Here is a 19,389-nt window from a genome sequence, read left to right on the forward strand (position 1 = left end):
GGGGAAGGGGAAGGCTCAGGGCTGACGGTGTCTTTCTTTTTTTTTTTTTTTTTTTTTTTAATTTTTATTTATTTATGATAGTCACAGAGAGAGAGAGAGAGAGAGGCAGAGACACAGGCAGAGGGAGAAGCAGGCTCCATGCACTGGGAGCCTGATGTGGGATTTGATCCCGGGTCTCCAGGATCGCGCCCTGGGCCAAAGGCAGGCGCCAAACCGCTGCGCCACCCAGGGATCCCTGACGGTGTCTTTCTTAAAAACAGGCTCCCTGGGATGCCGGGGTGGCTCAGTGGTTGAGCGTCTGCCTTCGGCTCAGGGTGTGATCCCGGGGTTCAGGATCGAGTCCTGCGTCAGGCTCCCTGCATGGAGCCTGCTTCTCCCTCTGCCTCTGTCTCTGCCTCTCTCTCTGTGTCTCTCATGAATAAAAAATAAAATATTTTAAAAAACAAAAACAGGCTCCCTCTTGGCAAGGCCTCCCTAGTCTTTGTTGGTTCTCTTCTTCCAAGTTCTTAATCTGTGCTCCCCTGATCTGACTCTGGCTCGCCACTGTCGTGTGTCACTGGCGTAGTACAGGAATGCTTTCACTGGGGGAGACTTGACTCCCTAATCACAGGGTAGACTCCTGGGCTTGGGGAGGGGGTGGGGGGGACAGGCTCTTCATTTCTTCTTTGACGCAGGTTTTGTTTTGTAAAAATGCTGGAGCGCTTCATCCGTTTCCCATGGGCCTCAATTTTTTTTTCTCTCCAGCTCATTTACTTCTGAGGGAGCTGTTGTGTCATGATCCCTGTTGATTTTCTCGTCTCCAGTTATTTATTGATCCCCCTCTGAGCCTTATTTTCTCAGTGGCTCTGTGGGTGATTTAAACACTGCTTTAAAGTTGGGGCCCCAGAGGCGTGATGTCAGGGCTTTTGTATCGTATCTGTTTGGGGGGGCAACGAGCACCCACGGTGAGCAGAGGCCGGCAGAGACCCCTGAGGCTGTGGACGCCCGGGAACCGGCAGTTGAGTGGGGGTTAAGGTCAGAGTGTGGTCGGCACCTGGGTGAGTATTTTGGGTAACGGTCACCTTCATGTCCCTGCACAACCTGTGGGAGCTGGAGAGTTCTCTCGCAGGTGGTGAGGGCCTCTGTCTCCCCCTTTCGGACTCCCAATCTGCCGGGCCTGCATCCCTCCCACCCCTGGAGGAGCCCACGAGCCCCAGGGGCGAGGGGAAGCCTGGGCTAGGTGCTCCCCGAGTTCAGAGCTGATGAGTAGGGATTTCGGGTCAGTCTAAGGAAGAACTTTTAAACAAGTAGCATTGCTAAACCGGATGGGCTGCTTTATGAGGTGATGAGCTCTCTGTCACTTAAAGTATTTAGGCGGGGATGAGATGAGGAGGCAGCCGTAGAGCGAGCTTCTATACGGGTGAGCGGTAGGGCTGGAGGACCCTTCCAGATCCGAGAGCCAATTAGTCTCTGTCTTTTGTATCACGGTAGGAACTCCTGAGGACAGGGCTGGCTTTTATTCGTCCGTGTCCCCCCAAGCACAGCGTAAATACAGCCAAAGCACCTTAGCTGATGATTGAGCAAGTGCCTGCCTGGGTTCGTTGAGTGTGGGAACCAGTCCTCATCGTCCCAATGGGCCTCAGCGCCTGGCCACTCTAGAAGCCAAAGGAAAGGTGATTTCCCCATAGTCCTTCCTGTGGAAACCAGAGCGGGCAGCTGCGCCCCCAAAAGGAGAGAGGTCCTGAAAAGAGGGGCAGCTGGCACAGGCATAAAGGTGATTTTAAATGTATTGAGCTCTTAGTACAGTGACTCTCAACCTTGACTGTACATTTAAGTCACTCAGGGAGCTTTTAAAAAAGGTAGCAATGGCTGTATCTCACCCCCAGAGACTCCAATTTAATTGGTCTGTGGAGTTGGGCTTCAGTTTTTAAAGCTCCCAGGTGATTCTAATGCACAGCTAAGGCTGAGAACCACTACGTTGATAAGTGCCAGGTGCTTTACATGTATTTTCTCATTAATTCTCACAACACCTCATGAGTCAGGTCATAGCTTCTTAGAGCATGGTCCTGAATCCTCAGCATCACCTTGGGAACCTGTATTAGAAATGCAGATTTTCGAGCTGCACTCCAGAGTCACGGGACTGGAGCCTCTGGGGTTGAGTCCAGCAATCTGGGGCTTGACCATCCTCCAGGTGGTTGTGATGTGAGCTCCTGGTTGTCTGTGAGGACCAGAGTTAGGGCTTAGCTGCCCTCATGCACAGATGAGGTGGACAGGCACAGTCACTAGTAAGGATCACAGTAGGGATTTGAATCCATCCGTATTCCTCTGTCCAGACCTGGATGTCGCCCCTTTTATGTGTGGTCCTCTAGGGTCAAAGCCAAGACACAGCACACTGCTTGTGGGGAGGCGACTGGGTTCTCCTGCTAGACCTGGGTTGATTCTTTCTCCTTCTCTTCACTGTCAATATGTAGCTCCATCTGGAGCCCAACTGCTCTTGCCCTAGGGAAGCAAAGGGCAGACTACCATAGGATTCATTCTAAAACAGTTTTGTTAGGTGCTTAAAATAGCTTCTAGCAGATGGTGTGTAGAATGGGGGATGGGAGCAGAGCTGCAAATGACATTTACAAAGTTGTGTGTGTTTGTGCAAGCACACACATATGCACGTGTGCACACAGCTGGTGTGTGTACACACAGGGTGGGAAGAGGTGGTCAGAGAACTTGAAGAACTGTGGAGGGGGAACTAGAGGAGATTTAGAACAGGATGGTTGATTCTAATCTACCTAAGATTAAAGAGGAAAAAGGCTTGGGAGACTGGTCTTCCCAAGGCACTTGGGTGCATCCTGTGCCAGCCCAGGGCATGCAGTAGCCAGAGAGATGTTGTGGATCTCTAATGTGGCTCTTAGGGTTGGGGAACCCACGGAGTTGACATGGGGGTGCTGCAGAGCTCCAGGAAGCTTGCCAGTTTTGATGAGCTGAAGCCTGAAGTTAATTGAAAGTTAGGGGCAGACATAGAAGCCCTTGCTTTACAAATGAAAATACTGGGAATTCATTTTCCTCATTTTAAAGGAAATATCTTTATGTGTAAGTCTGAATCCCATTTAGGTGCAGAGATGATGGGTGTCATCAATCAGATCCTCCCGAACAGACTCTCAAACTAGTGGGGGTCTCTGTTTCCCGTGGCAACTCCCAACTGGCTTTGTACTTGTGAATGTGTCTCTTGGACCTTCTAATGTGGTGATTCTTGATTTTTCGGAGTTTCGGACCCATTTCAGAGTCTTATTAAATCCAAGGTGCCTCTCTGCAGAAACCTTTACAATCATATACACAGAAAAATTTGTCAGCAAATCAAAGAGGCCCATGGGCTCTCCAAGTCCATCTTTGAAGCACTGACTCTAGTGGAGGGCCCTGAGGTGGATGGCCCTCCTCTTCTGATGGCTCAGCCCAGCCCGGCCCTGAGTGAGGACACTAGAGCGCTAGTTCCCTTGCACCCCTCACTGTGATGTGAATGGAGATAATGACATTGAAGCCATTAGAAGGCAGGAGCTGGAGTCAAATGACTGTGCCTGGCTTCAGCTGCGAGAATTGGGACTACACCAAGTGGTGGCCGGTGGCCATTGGGTTCTGGAACTAGGACTTGCCGCAGCCCACTCTCTCTGCTGAGGCTCCTCTGCTCAGTGAGCTCCACTCCTATGACTCCTGGGACTCTTGCTCCTGCCCACCACACATCCATTCCTTTAATCCTTGCCGGTACCAGTAAGAGCATCTCCTTCTTATTCTCTGTCATTTGTGCCTGATTATTACCGTCTAGTGTCCCATAGCCCCCAAGAGGAGTGCACTCCATTTGCTTTCTTGTTTTCGATGTAGAAGGTGGATAGAGCATGGGAGTTTGGAATTAAAACACCTGTGTTCAAATTCCAGCTCTACCCTTACTTATTGGTGTGTGACCTTGGGTAAGTTATTTAAATTTCGAGCCTCAGTCTCCTTACCTATGAAATGGCGATAATAATCCTATTTGGGCTAACTCCTTTAGTTCTTAAAAGCAGATGAGAAAGTAGATATCCATGAACTTAGTAATGGGCTGCAATGGGCCTCACATTAGCCTTATGAGGATGAGCCTGGGTTCCTTCTTCCCTCCTTATAGGCTGACAGCCTGCCCCTTTTTGATCTCTGACGATGGCAATGAGGGGATGAAGTAGAGATCTTTACCACAATGTCAACCTACTTGTGTCCTCTTGTTGCCAAGGGAGCTGCCATTTTTCAATGATGGCTCTTTAAGAGCTCTAAGACATCCACCAGCAAGACCACCTCTCTCTGCACAGTGATGCTGAAGATGGGAGTGGTGAAATGTAAGAACTGGAAATTTCTACAAATGAGGCAGAGAGGAACTCTGGGTTCCTTGGTTGGGGACTGTAGAGGCACAAAGACTCTGAGTGTTTTATGGGGACAGGGTGGGGGCACTGACTCACGACTATAGCTGGGGAGTGGAAGGTCACAAGCAGTAGAACGAGCTTTTGGGTGACGATAAAAGAATGGCTCAGGCAAGCATTGTGGTAGGACAGTGATCCGGGCCACTTGGCCAGAAGGAGGCCACCAGGACCACATTTTCTAATCAAAGCTATAAAATGGGTACAAAGGCCAGATGAAGCAGCCACGGGTACTCCTGCCATCTAGATACTTGCTTGGTGCCTTGCTCGGCTCTGAGGAGCTCCTGACTTGCCCAGTTGATGTCTGGGCTCAGAAGCAATGGAAACCCACTGGCAGAGGCTGCTTCAGACATAATTCTGACCAACAAAAAAAGAACCAGTTGGTGGGGAGAGACCAGAACCCCTGGTGGAAGCCACTACGAAGTTCTAGAGTTCACAGTATCTAAGGAAGGGGAGGATGGGGGGCAAAAATCAGACACACACACTCCCCAGACCCCTACAAAGCATGCTTCAAAATTCAGAGAAAGGAATCAAAAGTGTGATTCTCAAGAGAATAGAGTTCAAGAGGTTTTAACACTGAAGTCCTGACAATGAAGTCACAAATTATCCTGAGTGTAAAAAAAAAAAAAAGAAAGAAAAGAAAAGAGGGCAGCATCTAAAAATAAAGGTGGCTGCACAGGGGATCTCCTCAGTGCGTGCAGATTTTAGAAGTTCTCGCGTTCTTGAAAAACTACTGACATACTTTTAAAGTATATGAATTTGAATTTGAATATAGTCGAGCAGCGTTGTTAAACCTGGGCCCTTGGCATCAGATGGTGTTTGAATCCTGGCTCTGTCACCTACTAGCTGTATAACCTTGGATAAGTCATTTAACCTTTCTGGGCTCTGATATCTAAATTTGTAAAATGGGGGTAGTAGTATCCCCTCTATAAGTTGGCTGGAAATGAAATGAAATGGGGCACGTGAGTGCCTATCAGAGGGGCTGGCACGTAGGAAATGCTCAGTAGCCACCATTACTACCATCCTATAAAAAATACAGGAGATGCTCTTGATCAGTGGGCAACTGCAAAAGGATCACACAGAAGGGTAAGAATTGTATGGGGAAGATCAAAGACGGGTTGATCTGACACTTGGGAAAACTGCAGAACACACAAGGGTTCTCTTGCTAAAATCATCAAGAAGGAAGGTAGATGTCAGGCCTGGAACAGCCAGCGCGTTGTTGGCACTGACAGAGGAAGGTAGGGTAGGGACTCCTACTGTCCCTGCAGCCTCTCCCTCAGAGGCACCTGCCTGGTGACAAGCACAAGGTGGCACTGATGACCAGTCAAGGTCATTCCTCATGCCCTTGAATGTGTTCCACTCGCCCTTGCTGGGCAGGACACAGACAAAACCTGCCAACGTGATGGAGCTACTTTGAAGAATCACTGTGACAGGCAGAGCAGTTATGAGTCTGCAAAAGAGTCAGTGTGGCTTTGATTTTCAAAAATGGGCAAGAGGATAGATTTAGAAGTACAGAGATGCTTAGTGCCCATGCCCAGTAAAGCTCTAGAAGGGCTGACTAAACAGAGAGGATTATTAGAGAGGCCCACCTGGGACACCACAGCCAGAGGGATTCCCTCAAGTCCAGTCATGCCACACCTGCCCAGGACCCTGCTGTGGTGCCCCTTCTAATGAGAGGGAAAGTGCACGCCCCTCCATCAGCCTGACGAGGCCTGACCTGAACCCCAGCTACTTGTCTGAGCTCACAGTTGCCCCCCTTTCTTTTCTTCTCTTGCTGTGGCCAAGCTGACCTCCTTGCTCTTAGGGTGGTCTCTGCCTGGATTCCTCTTCCCCCAGACAGTGGCTTGGCTCCCTCCCCCAAGTCTTGGCTTCAAAGTCAGCTTCTCAGTGAGGCCTTCCCCACGCACCTCATATAGGGCTCCAGCCTCCCATCCTCTTCCCTGAGTTATGCTTTTCTCCATAGTTCTTATCACCATCCTACATACTATTGATTCGTACTTATGTGTCCTGTTCATCAACTTGCCCCACTCACAAAAATGCAAGGTCCTTGGGCCCAGAGATCTGTACCTGCATCCCCATTTCCTACCACTGTGCCAACCACATACTTGTGTTCAGTAACTATTTGTTGGTTGGGAGAGATAGGAAGGAAGGAAGGCACAGAAAGAGGCTGCTAGGCTAGGGTGACCAGTCATCCCAGTTTGTCCAGGACTGGGACACTTCCTGAAACGAAGGATTTTTTTGGTACTGAGACCAGTAAAATTCTAATCGGTCACCTCCACCAACTTAGCCAACCGCGTTTCCTTCTCTGATGCCGGGGCTAGAGGCTAGCTCTCGGGAATGCCTCCAGCTCACTATCTCCGCATTTCACACGGTCTCCCACAAAGTCTGTGTGAGGGTGCAGAAATGTGGGCTGCAAGATAGTGTGTTTGAGCAGTGTGTAGTCGGCTGACTGGCCATACCAGACACGCTGCATGACGGAGCCTGTCAGCCTGGTGGCAAGGCTGCTGCGGTGAGCCACAGAACTGTGTCCCAGTTCCACAATCTGAGCCGTGGCTGAGCACGTGTGTGAGCACGTGGATGAGCACATAGAAGGCAGGGGAACCTCGAAGTGGTGTGTACTAGAAGGGGAAGCTAATATGCTCAACAATTAGGCCAGATTTTGAAATCATCTTGACAAGTGGAAATAACAGGCCCTATGTAACAACTTAAAATTTAAAGGAGAATAAATATAGCTTTCTATTTAGGGTTAAAAAAAAAAAAGCCATCTTAAATGTACAGAAGAGACCAGGCTTAATAGTATTTAGCTTCCACGCTAGACCGACACAGGCTTGGTCGGAAGCAGAGGTTCTCCCTGCAGAGTCCGCCTCTAACCGTCTAAACAGACTTCCCGGGTGTGGTGGCGCCGTCCTCCCACCCGGCCCAACACACCTGAGCCACGCACCGGCTCCGTACCGGGGAGAGGTTGCTCACTCTCCTTTGCTGGGTTCCTGGCTATTCTAGGACACAACACCCTGCAAAGCACCTCTTCCTCCCTTTCCCCAGCTGTATGTCCCTGTGGTGGCCTCTCTGCGACAGAGGAGAAGCCACCCCCTCCATCCTCTTCCAGCTCACCTAATTGCTCTGGGCTAGCCACCCTATTTAGGCCTGGGGATTCAGCTGAAAGATAGGTTCATATAACTATAGCTGGTTCTCTACCTCCCCCCCCACCCCCGACCCCAACCAAGAAGGAGGGATTCATTGTCAAGGGCGAAGCAGCATAAGCCATGACAACTGGGAGGCGGCAGTGCAGTGAAACCCAGGAACTGTGAAGACTGGAAGGCCGAACCGTACCCCTTTCCTGGGGAGCCCACCGCACCCACCAATTCCGCAGGGCTTCCTGTCTGCCACTGAGAAGGCTGTGCGAAAGGAGGGCAGCAAAGAGGTCTTCTACCTTCCGCACTCTGAGCTAGCAGGTCTAAGGCGTGGGCCCACAGCTGTGCAGGGCTGCTCTTCGGGTTGCCATGACCAGCCTCGGGGCTGGCAGAAGGGTTCTTGGGTGGCAGTGGAGTGGAGGTGGTGAGGGGAGGGGGCTGCAGGGCTTCCCAGGCTTCCCAGGGCTCCAAGGGTGATTTAAGGTAACAGACCGTGATTCTTCATGCCATGGGCCCACCAGAAAGGCAGCCAGTGCTCATTGTCCTCGAGGAAAGGATAGGCACTGATTTCCACCTCCCGTTTTTTTCATGCTCAGCACAGGCCCTGCCCCACGTCTTCCCCCTACAGAGCTCTGGAGCAGGGTATGGATCTGACCATCAGGGATGCAGAACAAGCTGGACCCCACAGGCCAGCTCCAGTCAGTGGGCGGGCTGCCCGGAGTAGCTCACAGGATCCCAAAGCTCATCGGGAAGGAGCACCAGGAGATATTAGGAATGTGGGCCCGGGGTGCCCAAATGGGAAGGGAGCCGGTGTGTCATGTCTCTGCTCTCCCAGGTCTCTCCCCTCAAGAGCACATAGCTGGCCCATGAGAAAAAGCATGCAGGAATGGGGCCTGCCGACCTCAGGGCAGAGGGTGGGCATTTGGTAACAGGGGCTGAGCAGCCCACCAGTGGTGGGGAAGTGGGGGAGACACGGGCCAGACCCACTGGGGCCAGAGCCTATACCATTACCCACAAACACACCGGGGCCTACAGTGGAGGGAGTGAAACATTTTAGCCCTCACAGGCCAGACGCTGGGGTCCCCTTGACCAGCAGCAACAGAGTCATCACCTGAACCTTACCACAAACCCCAATTTCCAGGTCCTCCCAGATCTAGAGCAGGAGCTGCAGGGGGCCCAGCCCCCGGTGGTCAGCAAGTCCTCAGGTGGTTCTGATGCGGGCCGGTGCGGGACACCCCCTGCCTGACTGAAAGAAGGACCCTCAACTGGCTGTCACTGAGGGGCCGCAGAGAGGACCACTGCCCTCGGGCTGTTCTCTTTCCAGGTTGTTGGGGCCTGGTGCTCCTGCTCCTGGTCTGGCTTCCGCCTGTGCATACATTTGCAACCTCCGTGGTGGCTTGGAGACAACTCGCAGCAAGCCTGCCATCTGTGTCTGTAGCACAGGGGTGCTCGGCTTCAGGGGTTGCTTCTGTGGTCTCAGGAGACCCACGGCTTGCCCAGCCCCCTTCCAGAAACAGGAGCTATGGGCCAGTGGCCTCTGCTCTGGAGCTGCTGCTCCCCTGACCGGCCACAGCAGCCCCCTCCCCTGGGCTCTCCTGCCTTTCTGACAGATGCCCCCTCTTCACATTTGGCCTGAAGAAGTCAATCTGTCTTTAAAAAAAAAAAAAAATACTGCAAAAGCAAGCCAGGCTCATTGCAAATGATACCGAAACGGATGGAAAGATCCATGTAGCAATTTCTTTCTCCCACAGTTCTCCCCTCCCTAAATCCTCTATCACCCCACACCCCCTTCTGCCCCAGTGAGCCAAAGTTCTTGCTATCTTGATGATTTGCAATTCTCTGCATGACTCTGCCTCTTGGGTTTGTTTAATTAGAAATATACCGGGAAGTGCTTCCTAGGCAGTGGCATGTTAATTGCTTATCACGGAAGGAGAAGGGGTGACAATGTTTGGTGATGGAAATTTCCACCCTCTACATCTCTCTGAGCTTTTTCTCTGTTTTCTTCTCCCACCCTCCCCCATCAGCCTCTCCTGCTCTCTGCCCTTCCGCACACCCCACCCACCCCCGCCCCCACTCTCAGGTCACAGTTACAGGGGGACTCTGGGGAGCAGGCCCGGATTCAGACCTACAGGGAGCACCTGTGCCCTCTGTCACCACCTCCCCCTCCCCTCCCAGCCCCTCCCCCGCCACCCCCTGGGCTGGAAGAGATTCCAGAGAAGAGAGCTTCACAGTTACACTTGGTATTCAAAGATTATTTTCCTTTTGTTTCCTTTCCCCCCTTATTATTGTTATTCTTGTTTATTTTTATTTTTTACAAAACAGGAGAAAAGAGTGAACTGGGTTGGGGGGAGGCGACACATTTCTCCACAAAGGTACAAAATTGCCTCTAGAAAGTCCACCTCAGAGCGCCAACCCAGGCTTGCCAAGACGAGGCATCCCTGGGCATCCCTTCTCTCGCCAGACGTCCTTCGGATGCGGTCGGGAACCCACTGTGGGAGTGGTCCCCCAACGTGGGGAGGGGAGGCCTCCCTCAGCCCTTGCCCAGGAGGGTTAAGAGCAAGCAATTAAGACTATACAAAGAGCAGGGGGCACATCCTGTGGGACACAGGCAGGGAGCGCGTCCTGTGGGACACAGGCAGGGGACATCCAAGCAGAGGCCCCTGGGCCTCTGGGCACACTGACAATGAAGGAGATGGGAGGCTCTGGCCAGAGTCCTTCCTGTTCCTTGGAGATGCCCTGCAGAATGTCAGCAGACAGGCCCCACAAGGGAAGGGCAGCTCTTTGGAGCCCACAGGAGCAGCCCCTGGAGCTGAGAACCCCATCTGTCTTGGTCCAGCTGCCAGGCCTCAAGCATGCGGTCCATGTCACTTTCCTGGCAGGGCATCTGGCCCAGATTGCTTCCCTTTGGGTAAAAAGTAGTCCTAGTTATTCCTCTACTGCTGCGAGCGGCTGAGCTTCAGGAATTTTGCAGCAATGGTGGTGACAGCATTTCCCCTTCTGAAGACCTGGACAGCTTCCTTCCTGGGTTCCAGGGCAGGACAAGGGGCGCAGACACCACGCGGACGGAGGGGGTGCTCCAGCCCCAGAAAGCCCAGGCTGGAAGGAGAGCCCGCCCACCCACTCCCTGCCTGGGCTGACCAGTGCCAAGGTGGGCTGCTAGTCCGGCTGCCAACAGGAGGACAGCAAGAGCCAGGATGGCTATGAGCCCAGGTCGGTCCCCTAAGGCTCTGTGGCAAGGAGTGGCCTCTTTAGTCCTGGTCCATACACATGCCAACTGGGTGTGGGCATCAGCAAAGGCCACTTGCAGGCAGGCCCAGTACTCTGTGGCCTGAAGGAGGCGGGTGATGTTGTAGCTGTGGGTGCCCCTCGGCAGGCGGGCCAGAGTAGGAGCCCCCTGACCCCGGGAGGAGGCGCTGGACCAGGTGAGGTTGGTAGAGACTGTGTTGGGTGGGGGGACCCAAGACAGTAGGATGTGATAAGGGTGGGTCTCCTGTACCCGGAGCTCCAGCCCCCATCCCTTGTCCTGGCCCGGCTGCAGGGGAGCCTGGCCCACAGCCACACTAACCGTCTTACTGTCAGCCCCCACCAGGTTCTGAGCCACACAGGTGTACAGCCCGGCCTCTTTTGCCGTCACCCTCCGCAGCTCTAGGGTCCCCTCGGGGTACACCCGGTACTTCCTGCCCGCTCGGGCAGCTGTGAGTCGAACCCCGGCCGGGGTGACCCAGTAGATCTCGGGTTCTGGTTCGGCCAGTGCCCGGCAGTGGAGCGCCAGGCTGTCTCCACTGGCCACCTGCAGGCTGGGAGGGAAGCTGCGGGGGGAGATGAGGGGCAGGCAGTGGTCCGTCATCTCCCGGAAGGGTACCTCACGGACGGGGCGGCGCTGGAGGTCTGGCGGCTCAGCGCACAGGGTGGACTGCGGCTCAATGAAGCGAACGCGGGTGCCCGTGGCATTGGCCCAGCGGATGACACAATCACAGCGGATCGGGTTGCCATGGAGACCCACCTCCTGCAGGTTGGGCAGGGACTCCACCGTCTGCTGGTGCAAGGCACTGAGAGCATTGTTGTTGAGCATGAGGGTCTCCATCTGTGGCAGGTGGTGGAAGGCGCGGGGGTGGATGAAGGACAGCCGGGGGTTGTTGGTGATGTCCAGTTTGGTCAGCTCGGGGAGGTTGACCAGGGCGAACTTGTCAATGGAAACCAGCTCTTCCATGTTGTTCAGCCCCAGCTCCTTGAGGTGCAGCATGTTGGCAAAGTCCCCGGGCCCCACCCGCTGGAGCGGGTTCTTGTTCAGGTCGAGGAACTTGAGCCCGGGCACCTGCTCCAGGGCCCGCCGGGGCACCCGGGCCAGCTGGTTGTCATAGAAGGAGAGGCTCTCCAGGCTCTGCAAGCCCTCCAGGGCATAGTCGGAGATCTCCCGAAGGTTCATGCCTGCTAGCACCAGGCTACGCAAATTGGCCAGGGGCCGGAAGTTCATGTCCAGGATGGCGTCTACCTTGTTGCCACCGATCATGAGGATCTCGAGGTTGGGCAGCATCTCAAACCAGCGGCTGTCAATGGCCCTCAGCAGGTTGGAGTTGAGGTGCAGCCGCAGCAGGTTGCCGAGGCCGGCGAAGGCCCGGGGGGCGATGCGGTAGAGCTGGTTGTGGTTGAGATAGAGTTCCTGCAGGCTGGCCAGCCCCGCGAAGCTGTGGTCCTCCAGCCGGGTCAGCTGGTTCTCCTCCAGGTGCAGGCTCAGCAGCTGGGGCAGGGCACGGAAATCACAGTCTCGAGCGTCCGAAAAGCTGTTCTGGGACAGGTCCAGCTCCGTGAGATTGGCCAGGTAGTTGAGCTCACTCTGGTCCACACGGATGATGCTGTTGCTCTGCAGCAGCAAAGTCTGTGTGCCCGCGGGCAGCCCAGGGGGCACGGCTGTCAGGAACAGATCGTTGCAGTCCACGGTGGTGGCCTCACGGTAGGACGATCGGGGCGTATACCAGGGCCGGATCTGGCAGGCACACTGAGGAGGGCAGGGCACTCGCCAGGGGACCACGGGCACGGCGGCGGTGGCACTGGCCACCCAAGCTAGCAAGAGGGGGGCCACGAGGAGCCTCATGATGGAGCCGCAGGAGGAGTCTGGAGTCCTTCCACTCTTAGCAGTTCACAGGCTGAGGGTCAGCAGCCCTGCCAGGGCCTGGGGAACCACCCTCCCAGGATAGTCATTCTACGTGGGGATGGGTGGGCACCGCTTCTTACCCTCCTGGGCATGGCTTTCCATCCTTGTCCGCTGGGGCTGGGCCAGCTCATTCATTGCCACGCCCCATCAGGGCAGCCCTGGAAGAAGAGGATGCAGAGTCAGGAGGTGGCAGAGAATGAGAAACTACTCCCTCTGCCCGTGTCACCCCTGTTTGACTTCAGAGGGCAAAGGGGCTGAGAGAGTTGGACCAGGCCACAGCCAGGGCTCCCGGGTTCTGTCCTCCAGCCTTGAGGCCTTAGTGTCCTTTTCTACCGTCTTTTGGGGCAGTGAGAAACTGTGAGTCTTTGGGGAAGGAGGGAGAGACCGAACCAAGAAGCTTCCAGGATAACTCAGGAAGGGAGGGGTGTGCGTGCGTGCGTGCATGTCTGTGGAGAAGAGGGCATGCAGGAGTCCTGTCATCTCCACAGTCCTTCTGAGCCGAGATGTGTGGAACAGATTCTCCTACCTTTCTCACATCTCCCCCCTCCCTCCTTGGCTCCCTGGGTAAATGGAAAATGAAGTGAGAGTTTCCAGGCATCCCTCTGAGCAGTGTGGGTATTACCAGGGCTGGTGGAAATGGTACACATTCTGGATTCCAGGGTGGGCTCTCGGGACTCTGGAAGTAGGAAGGCAGTGGTCCCTGAGCCCACACCCAGACCAGCCAGGGAAGTGGCTGGTCCTCCTGGGGTCTGCTTGGGCTCTCCTCATGGATGGCTTCCCCCCTGGAGGTGGGGCTTTCCCCTTCCCAACAGCCTGACTGAGCTCCCCAGAAAGAGGTGGGGGTGTAAGATGCCTGGGTGTGAGCTCCTCAGCCCTGCAGGTGAGGTACATGACTCGGTTTTTCTTGCTATTCTCCAGCTTACCCACCATGCACCACACTTTCCAGTGGAAGGTAACCTGACACGCCCACCCCCTTCCCATAGCTCCTTCTCACTGTCTCCTAGACAAGCCCGACTTTTTCTTTGAGCCTCAACTTAAGGTCACCTCTTACAGAAGCTTCTCCCAAAGCTTCTCCCCTGGCTGGCCAAGGAGCCCACCTTATGTTCCTATAGCGCCGCATGCTCCTAACCTGGATCACATCTCCTGGAAATGGCTCCCCAGCTGGGAGACTGTCCTGGTCATCGCTGCAGTTGGAGCATACAGCAGGTGCCCAGTGAATATTTACTGTATGAATCAATTGCTGTAGCTCCAGGATCCCATCCCCCAGGATGTCTCACCCTCACCCCCAGTCCAGAATCTAAGCCACTGCTCTTTCCCACTCCCTAAGTATGGGTAATCCAGGCTCTCCCACAGAGCCTAAGGCCAGGTAGCATCACCCTGGAGGCAAGTCCAGCCTTGGCCTACCACCAACATGGAGGAAGAGCCAGGAGGCCTTGCTGGGCCCAGTCCCCCCTGGACCAGAGGTCCCATTCGGGTAGTCTTCCAAATGCAGGTATCAGGGAAGCAAACCGGCACTTACTGAGCACCTGAAATTTGCCAGGACCCTTCAAAGACTCTTATTTTATGTAACCATCATATTGGGTCAACAGGATAAGCATTAATACCCCCAGTTTGCAGATGAAGAAATTGAGGTTTAATGAGCCTCTTTAAATGAGGTTAAAGAATTTGGTGCAAGACACATAGGTGGTCAGCGGCAGAAGATGGGAACCCATCCAAGTCCAGGGGTTGTGGGTTGACACCAGCCCCTTTGTACCTAGGCCGGGCTGTGGCTGCGGCAGGCTGCCTGCCCGTCCTTGTCCCCTGGGGCAACGTCTGCTACCACCTTCTAGACAGGTGTCTCTCTGCTGGCCAGAGGGGCTCTGTGCCCACCTTGCCCTGCTTCCAGGATGCTGGGGCCAGGGAGGGGAGCAGCTGGAGGCGGGGTACCCTCTGTGAGCAGGAGAGTGCTACGCCTATTTACATTTGACGACTTCCCACCTTCCTCTGCAGCTATTTCTGAAGGTGGGAAAACAATCGTGGCTGAAAATGCACAGAGGTTTTGCGTGGGGTGTGTGTGTGTGTGTGTGTGTGTGTGTGTGCTGACACATAAAACTCAGAGCAAACAAACACACGTGTACACATGCATGCATGCCTGCAGACGTGCATGGAGGGGAGCCCAGGGAACTTGGCTACCTGAGCCAGGCACTGGTAGGCGGGAAGAGGCTAGGGGACTCTGTAGTGTACTGTGAGGGTGGAGAAGCAGCAGGAACCAGGGATAGCCCTGTCATGGGGCTGGACCTAGGCAAGTGGTCCTGCCCCACATCCGTACCAGAGGTCCCTGCCTCCTGCCTGCACCTGGCATGGGGGAGCAGAAGCCACCAGCAAAGTGATCTTACTTCTCAGAGCATCTGCTCCTTCTGTCTAAAAATGAGGTTGTCATTAGGATGACGGGAGCTGAGGGTGGCACACACACACACAGAGCTCGGTAAGTGTCAGTTCTCTTCCAGCTCCGGTCATCCCCCAGGGCTGGGAGACTCGCCAGCTACACGACTTCTCAGGAGGAACAGAAATTGGATCCTGTGGCTCAACAAGTCCCTACTGAGCTTGCCCACTGTGGCCCAGCCTTGCCTCAGGGTGGCACGGGGAGCAATGGGCAGAGCTAGATCACACCTTTGCAGAGTGACACACTGTGGCAAGACTAAATAAATGCAAAATGATCAGAAGTGCCCAGGATAGTTCCAAAGGGCAGAGAAGCCTGCAAGGGGTGGAGGGGGCTCTTCGGCTGGGCCTGAGCATCCATTCTCCTGGCTTCAGACACTGACTGAGCCACAGGCATCTCTCCTCCAACATCACCTTTGTCCTAACACCTTTGTCCTACAGATGCTCAGCTGTGTGCAAGGGAGGAAGGAACCACTTAAAACATAACCGAAAGCCTCCTGAGACACCTTTCCCTCCACCCTGGGCAGCACCCTCCTCCTCAGCCAGGAGCCCAGGGCTGGTGTTCAGTGCCCAGAGAGAGGCAATGGCTTGATGACTCACATTTGGCCGCACCCCTGATCCCAAGGCTTGGCAAAGGCCCAGACAAGTCCTTCCTCTTGCTGCTGAGCATGCAGCCCCTTCCAGGGAGGAGCACTGAGCTGCCCACTACCTGCCATCACTGGTTCTGGCCGTCTTGCACATGCCCACTCATGCCCACTCACGCCAGCTGATTAGCAATTTCTGCTGGGAGCTGCAGAGAAAGCTAATTGTCTTTTATCTATAATCTCTGGGGTGAGCAGGAGTTCAGATGATAGTGTGGACATTCTCCCCAACTGGATTTCAAGCTCCTTGCGGCAGAGGCCATGTCGTACATGATTTTGTGCCCCCGCAAACAGTGCAGGGCTGAGCGCACAGAGGGTATTTGTAAATGACACCAGGGGGGAAACGGATGATCCTCCCATCAACCCAAGCGTAGGCAGAGAAGGGATTATTTAGTCTGGTCCTGCAGGGGAAGCAACTGAGGCATGATGTGACTTGTTAGAGGTTGTACAGTTTCCACGTGGCCAGGTCAGGGTTCAAACCTAGGTCTCGGATTCTAGAACCTGAGCCACCAGCCCAGCCAACGCTTGCTGCCTGGTGGATCCCAGCCCGTCTCATAGGAGCAGAGCGCAGGGCTGGCCCGGAATGTTTGCCTCAGATGTAAATTCCTTCAGAGTTGACCTGGGTCCTCACCACCTCCTCCCCCACGGCCACTTGGTGGGCCCTGTGGATACCACTCCTTAATTTTGGGCTAGAGTGACACCCCTCCCTCCCCCACTTACGGGATAGCACAGGGAAGGCACCGTCTCTGAGTGTGGCTGGCCCTGGCACCACAGGGACAAACAGAGCCAGCAGGCCGCACACAGACCTCAGCCTGCCTTCTGATTGGGGGCTGGAGGCTGCTGGCCAGCCTTGGCCTTCAGTGATGGAAGACTGAAAGCCCTGGGGCTGCAGTCAGGGAAGCAGGGCTGTCCACTCCAGGGGCAAAATTTCCAGGGCAAGAGCTGGCACTGCAAGCTACGTGGGACCCGCCTCCTCCAGGCAGCTGCTCTGGATCTAGCATAAAGTGTGGAATGGTCCGTTACACTCAGATCCTTGGCAAAGAGCTGAATGAAGAGTGTGGGAGAAGCTGTTGTCAAAGGCTGCTCCTTCTCCCACCCTGCCCCGCCCCGGCTCAGTCCCTGGCACTCCGGGGGCGGGGCGGGTGGTGACAGTCCCACTCCTCCAGGTGGTTGGTGGCTGGTATGTGGAGGCTCTCTCTCTCTCCTCCCTTCTCTCCCCTTCTGGGGGCAGCCCCCACCCAGCCTCCCAGAGTCAGAGCCAAGGGTCCAGAGGGAGGAGCGGTGGTGCTGATCGATGGCCTGGCCTTCGCTGCGTCAGTGCCAGGTGCCCCCTGAGCTGCAGAGACAGATGGGCAGCAGAATTGAGTGTAGCGTTGATAAACTCCGGCCTCCTCACCAGCAGATAAGCGCTGGGTGGGAGGGCTGCTGGGGGAGGGGGACAGCCCTCCCTCTGTGCACCTGGCCTTCTGCTTCTCCAGGGAGGTGAGCCGGGCTCCTCACTCCCACCTCTCATTGAATCCCAGACAAGCAGGTCCTCAGAGGGAGGCGAGCCAAGCGTTTATCTAGCCTTGCAGAGTCTGAATTCCATAAATAACTTATGTAAAGGAGGAGCGGTGGAGCGGAAGGAGCCTGGGCTTTGCCATCAGAGTCTGAGCCTGGCTCCACCACTTGCTGTGTGACCTTGGGCCAAGCAGGCAGCCTTCTGAGCCTCAGATGCCTGAGCTGGGACGTGGGGGTAGCACCCTCCTGCCAGAACCTGGGGAGGCGCACTGGAGGTCAGGGGTATGAAGTGCTGCTCCTTCCCTTTCATGCCCACCCCATCCCCAGCTGCCTCTCATCCCTTCTTACCACCTACTTCTCAGCTCTCACTTTTTGTGATAAATTAAAAAAAAAATAGGGCAGCCCTGGTGGCGCAGCAGTTTAGCGCCGCCTGCAGCCCAGGGCGTGATCCTGGAGACCCTGGATCGAGTCCCACGTCAGGCTCTCTGCATGGAGCCTGCTTCTCCCTCTGCCTATGTCTCTGCCTCTCTCTCTGTGTCTCTCATGAATAAATAAAATCTTTAAATATATATGTTGAAGTGTAACACATGTACAGGAACGTGTATACATGGCACTCATCCCAGGTGCACAGCTCCATGAATTTTCCCACCAGTAGGTACCTGGGCAGCCACCAACCAGAACAAGATGTAAAGACTTGCAGCACTCCAGCAAGCTCCCAGGTGGCCCTCCCGGGCGACACCCACCGCACGTAACCATTGTCCTGGCTTCCATCACCATCAGTCAGTTTCATCTTTAAGCCCAGAATTCCCCTTCCTTCTCCATCACGACTGGGGACTGGGGTCTTTGGAAATGGTTGACTCTGACTTTAGGGAACTCCAGAACTTCAGACTTGAAATTCTCTTATGTCATCTTCCTGCTTCCAAGTGGGCTACACTTCTCATGGTCTCACCCCCCTCCTATTTTTTTTAGATTGAGAAAGAGAGTGAGCATGTATGAGCGAGTAGTGGGAGGGACACAGGGAGAGGGAGAGGGAGGGGGAGAGGGAGAGGGAGAGGGAGAGAGAGAATCCCAGGCAGGCTCCACATCCAGTGCAGAGCCTGATATGGGGCCAGGGTCTCACACTTAATCAGGCAGGGATGCTGGTTCCTCTTATTCTCCTTTCTTGTTCTACAACTTCCAAATCTGGAAATTGCTCTATACCTGAACAACACCCCCCACCCCAGCCCGCTCCAGTTGAGTCCTCACGGCTGGGCCTGTGAGTGCCATGTGCCCGAGACAAGAAGATGCCAGGAGGATGTCTTGCCCCCCACACCACTGGTCTCTCCTCCAGCCTCCCTTCCCCAAGGCCCTGTAGGGGCACCTCCTGGGGCAGTGCTGTTGCCTCTTTTCCGCCCCACCCCTAGGTCTTCTCGTTATAGAGTGTAGGGCACAGGCATGTGGACAAATATGGGGGTGGCCAGGAAGCAGAGGCCCAGACTCACGGCTCAGTGTCCCCGGCTCTCTCCACCCAGCTGTGTCAGAGGCTCTTACACTCCACTTGCCCCACATGCAACATCTCCCACCAAGCCTGTTCTTGCTTCTGCCATCCAACAGTCTCCAAGACCCAACATCTCCGCCACCTTGACCTGTCCCTTTCTCATCTCCCGCCCCTGCCACAGTTGCTTGCACTTAGCACCCCATCTATGATAGGCTCCTCTGGGGCCTCCTGCTCAGCTCTCAGCGGCCCTCTTGTTCCCAGACACCCCTGCTCCTGCGAAACTAGACTTGCTATTTCCTTTCACACCTGGGGGCCCTTCACTCTGCAAAGCCCCTTCCAACTTCAACTGTCGGGTCCTCTTCAGCCAGACAAGCCCGTCCCAAATGCCACCGCCTCTGTGACACTTTCCTAGGGTTCCATTCCCTCCAAAAAGGGTGGTCTCTCCCACCACATCACAGTCCCCAAGACTCTTGGGACAGACCTCCTCCCTAGTAGCACCCTCCTTATTGTCAGACCTTGGGTCTGTCTTCCCAACCAGGCTGTGAGCTCATGGAGGAAAAGGTGCTTTGTTACTGATTCATGTGTCCTCAGAGCCCAGTGCCGGGCACACTTTCCCTGTGGGGGTCGGAGGTATTCTACTGTATGAACTGCGGATCTCAACACACGT

At 54.8% G+C, this 19,389-nt stretch overlaps 1 protein-coding gene across 2 annotated transcripts in view; it reads right to left on the minus strand.

Annotated features, from left to right (window-relative positions):
- Positions 1-9,771: 9,771 nt before the first annotated feature.
- LRRN2 (leucine rich repeat neuronal 2) overlaps positions 9,772-19,389 on the minus strand; it is a 62,048-nt gene continuing 52,430 nt past the window's right edge. For both annotated transcript variants that reach the window (XM_072759418.1, XM_072759417.1), the window contains exon 2: positions 9,772-12,844. In XM_072759418.1, the coding sequence (XP_072615519.1) occupies positions 10,491-12,626 (2,136 nt within the window). In that variant the 5' untranslated portion in view covers positions 12,627-12,844 and the 3' untranslated portion in view covers positions 9,772-10,490. The remainder of the gene's footprint in view (positions 12,845-19,389) is intronic.

Source organism: Vulpes vulpes, chromosome 5, assembly GCF_048418805.1.
Source record: "Vulpes vulpes isolate BD-2025 chromosome 5, VulVul3, whole genome shotgun sequence".
NCBI classification, from domain to species: domain Eukaryota; kingdom Metazoa; phylum Chordata; class Mammalia; order Carnivora; family Canidae; genus Vulpes; species Vulpes vulpes.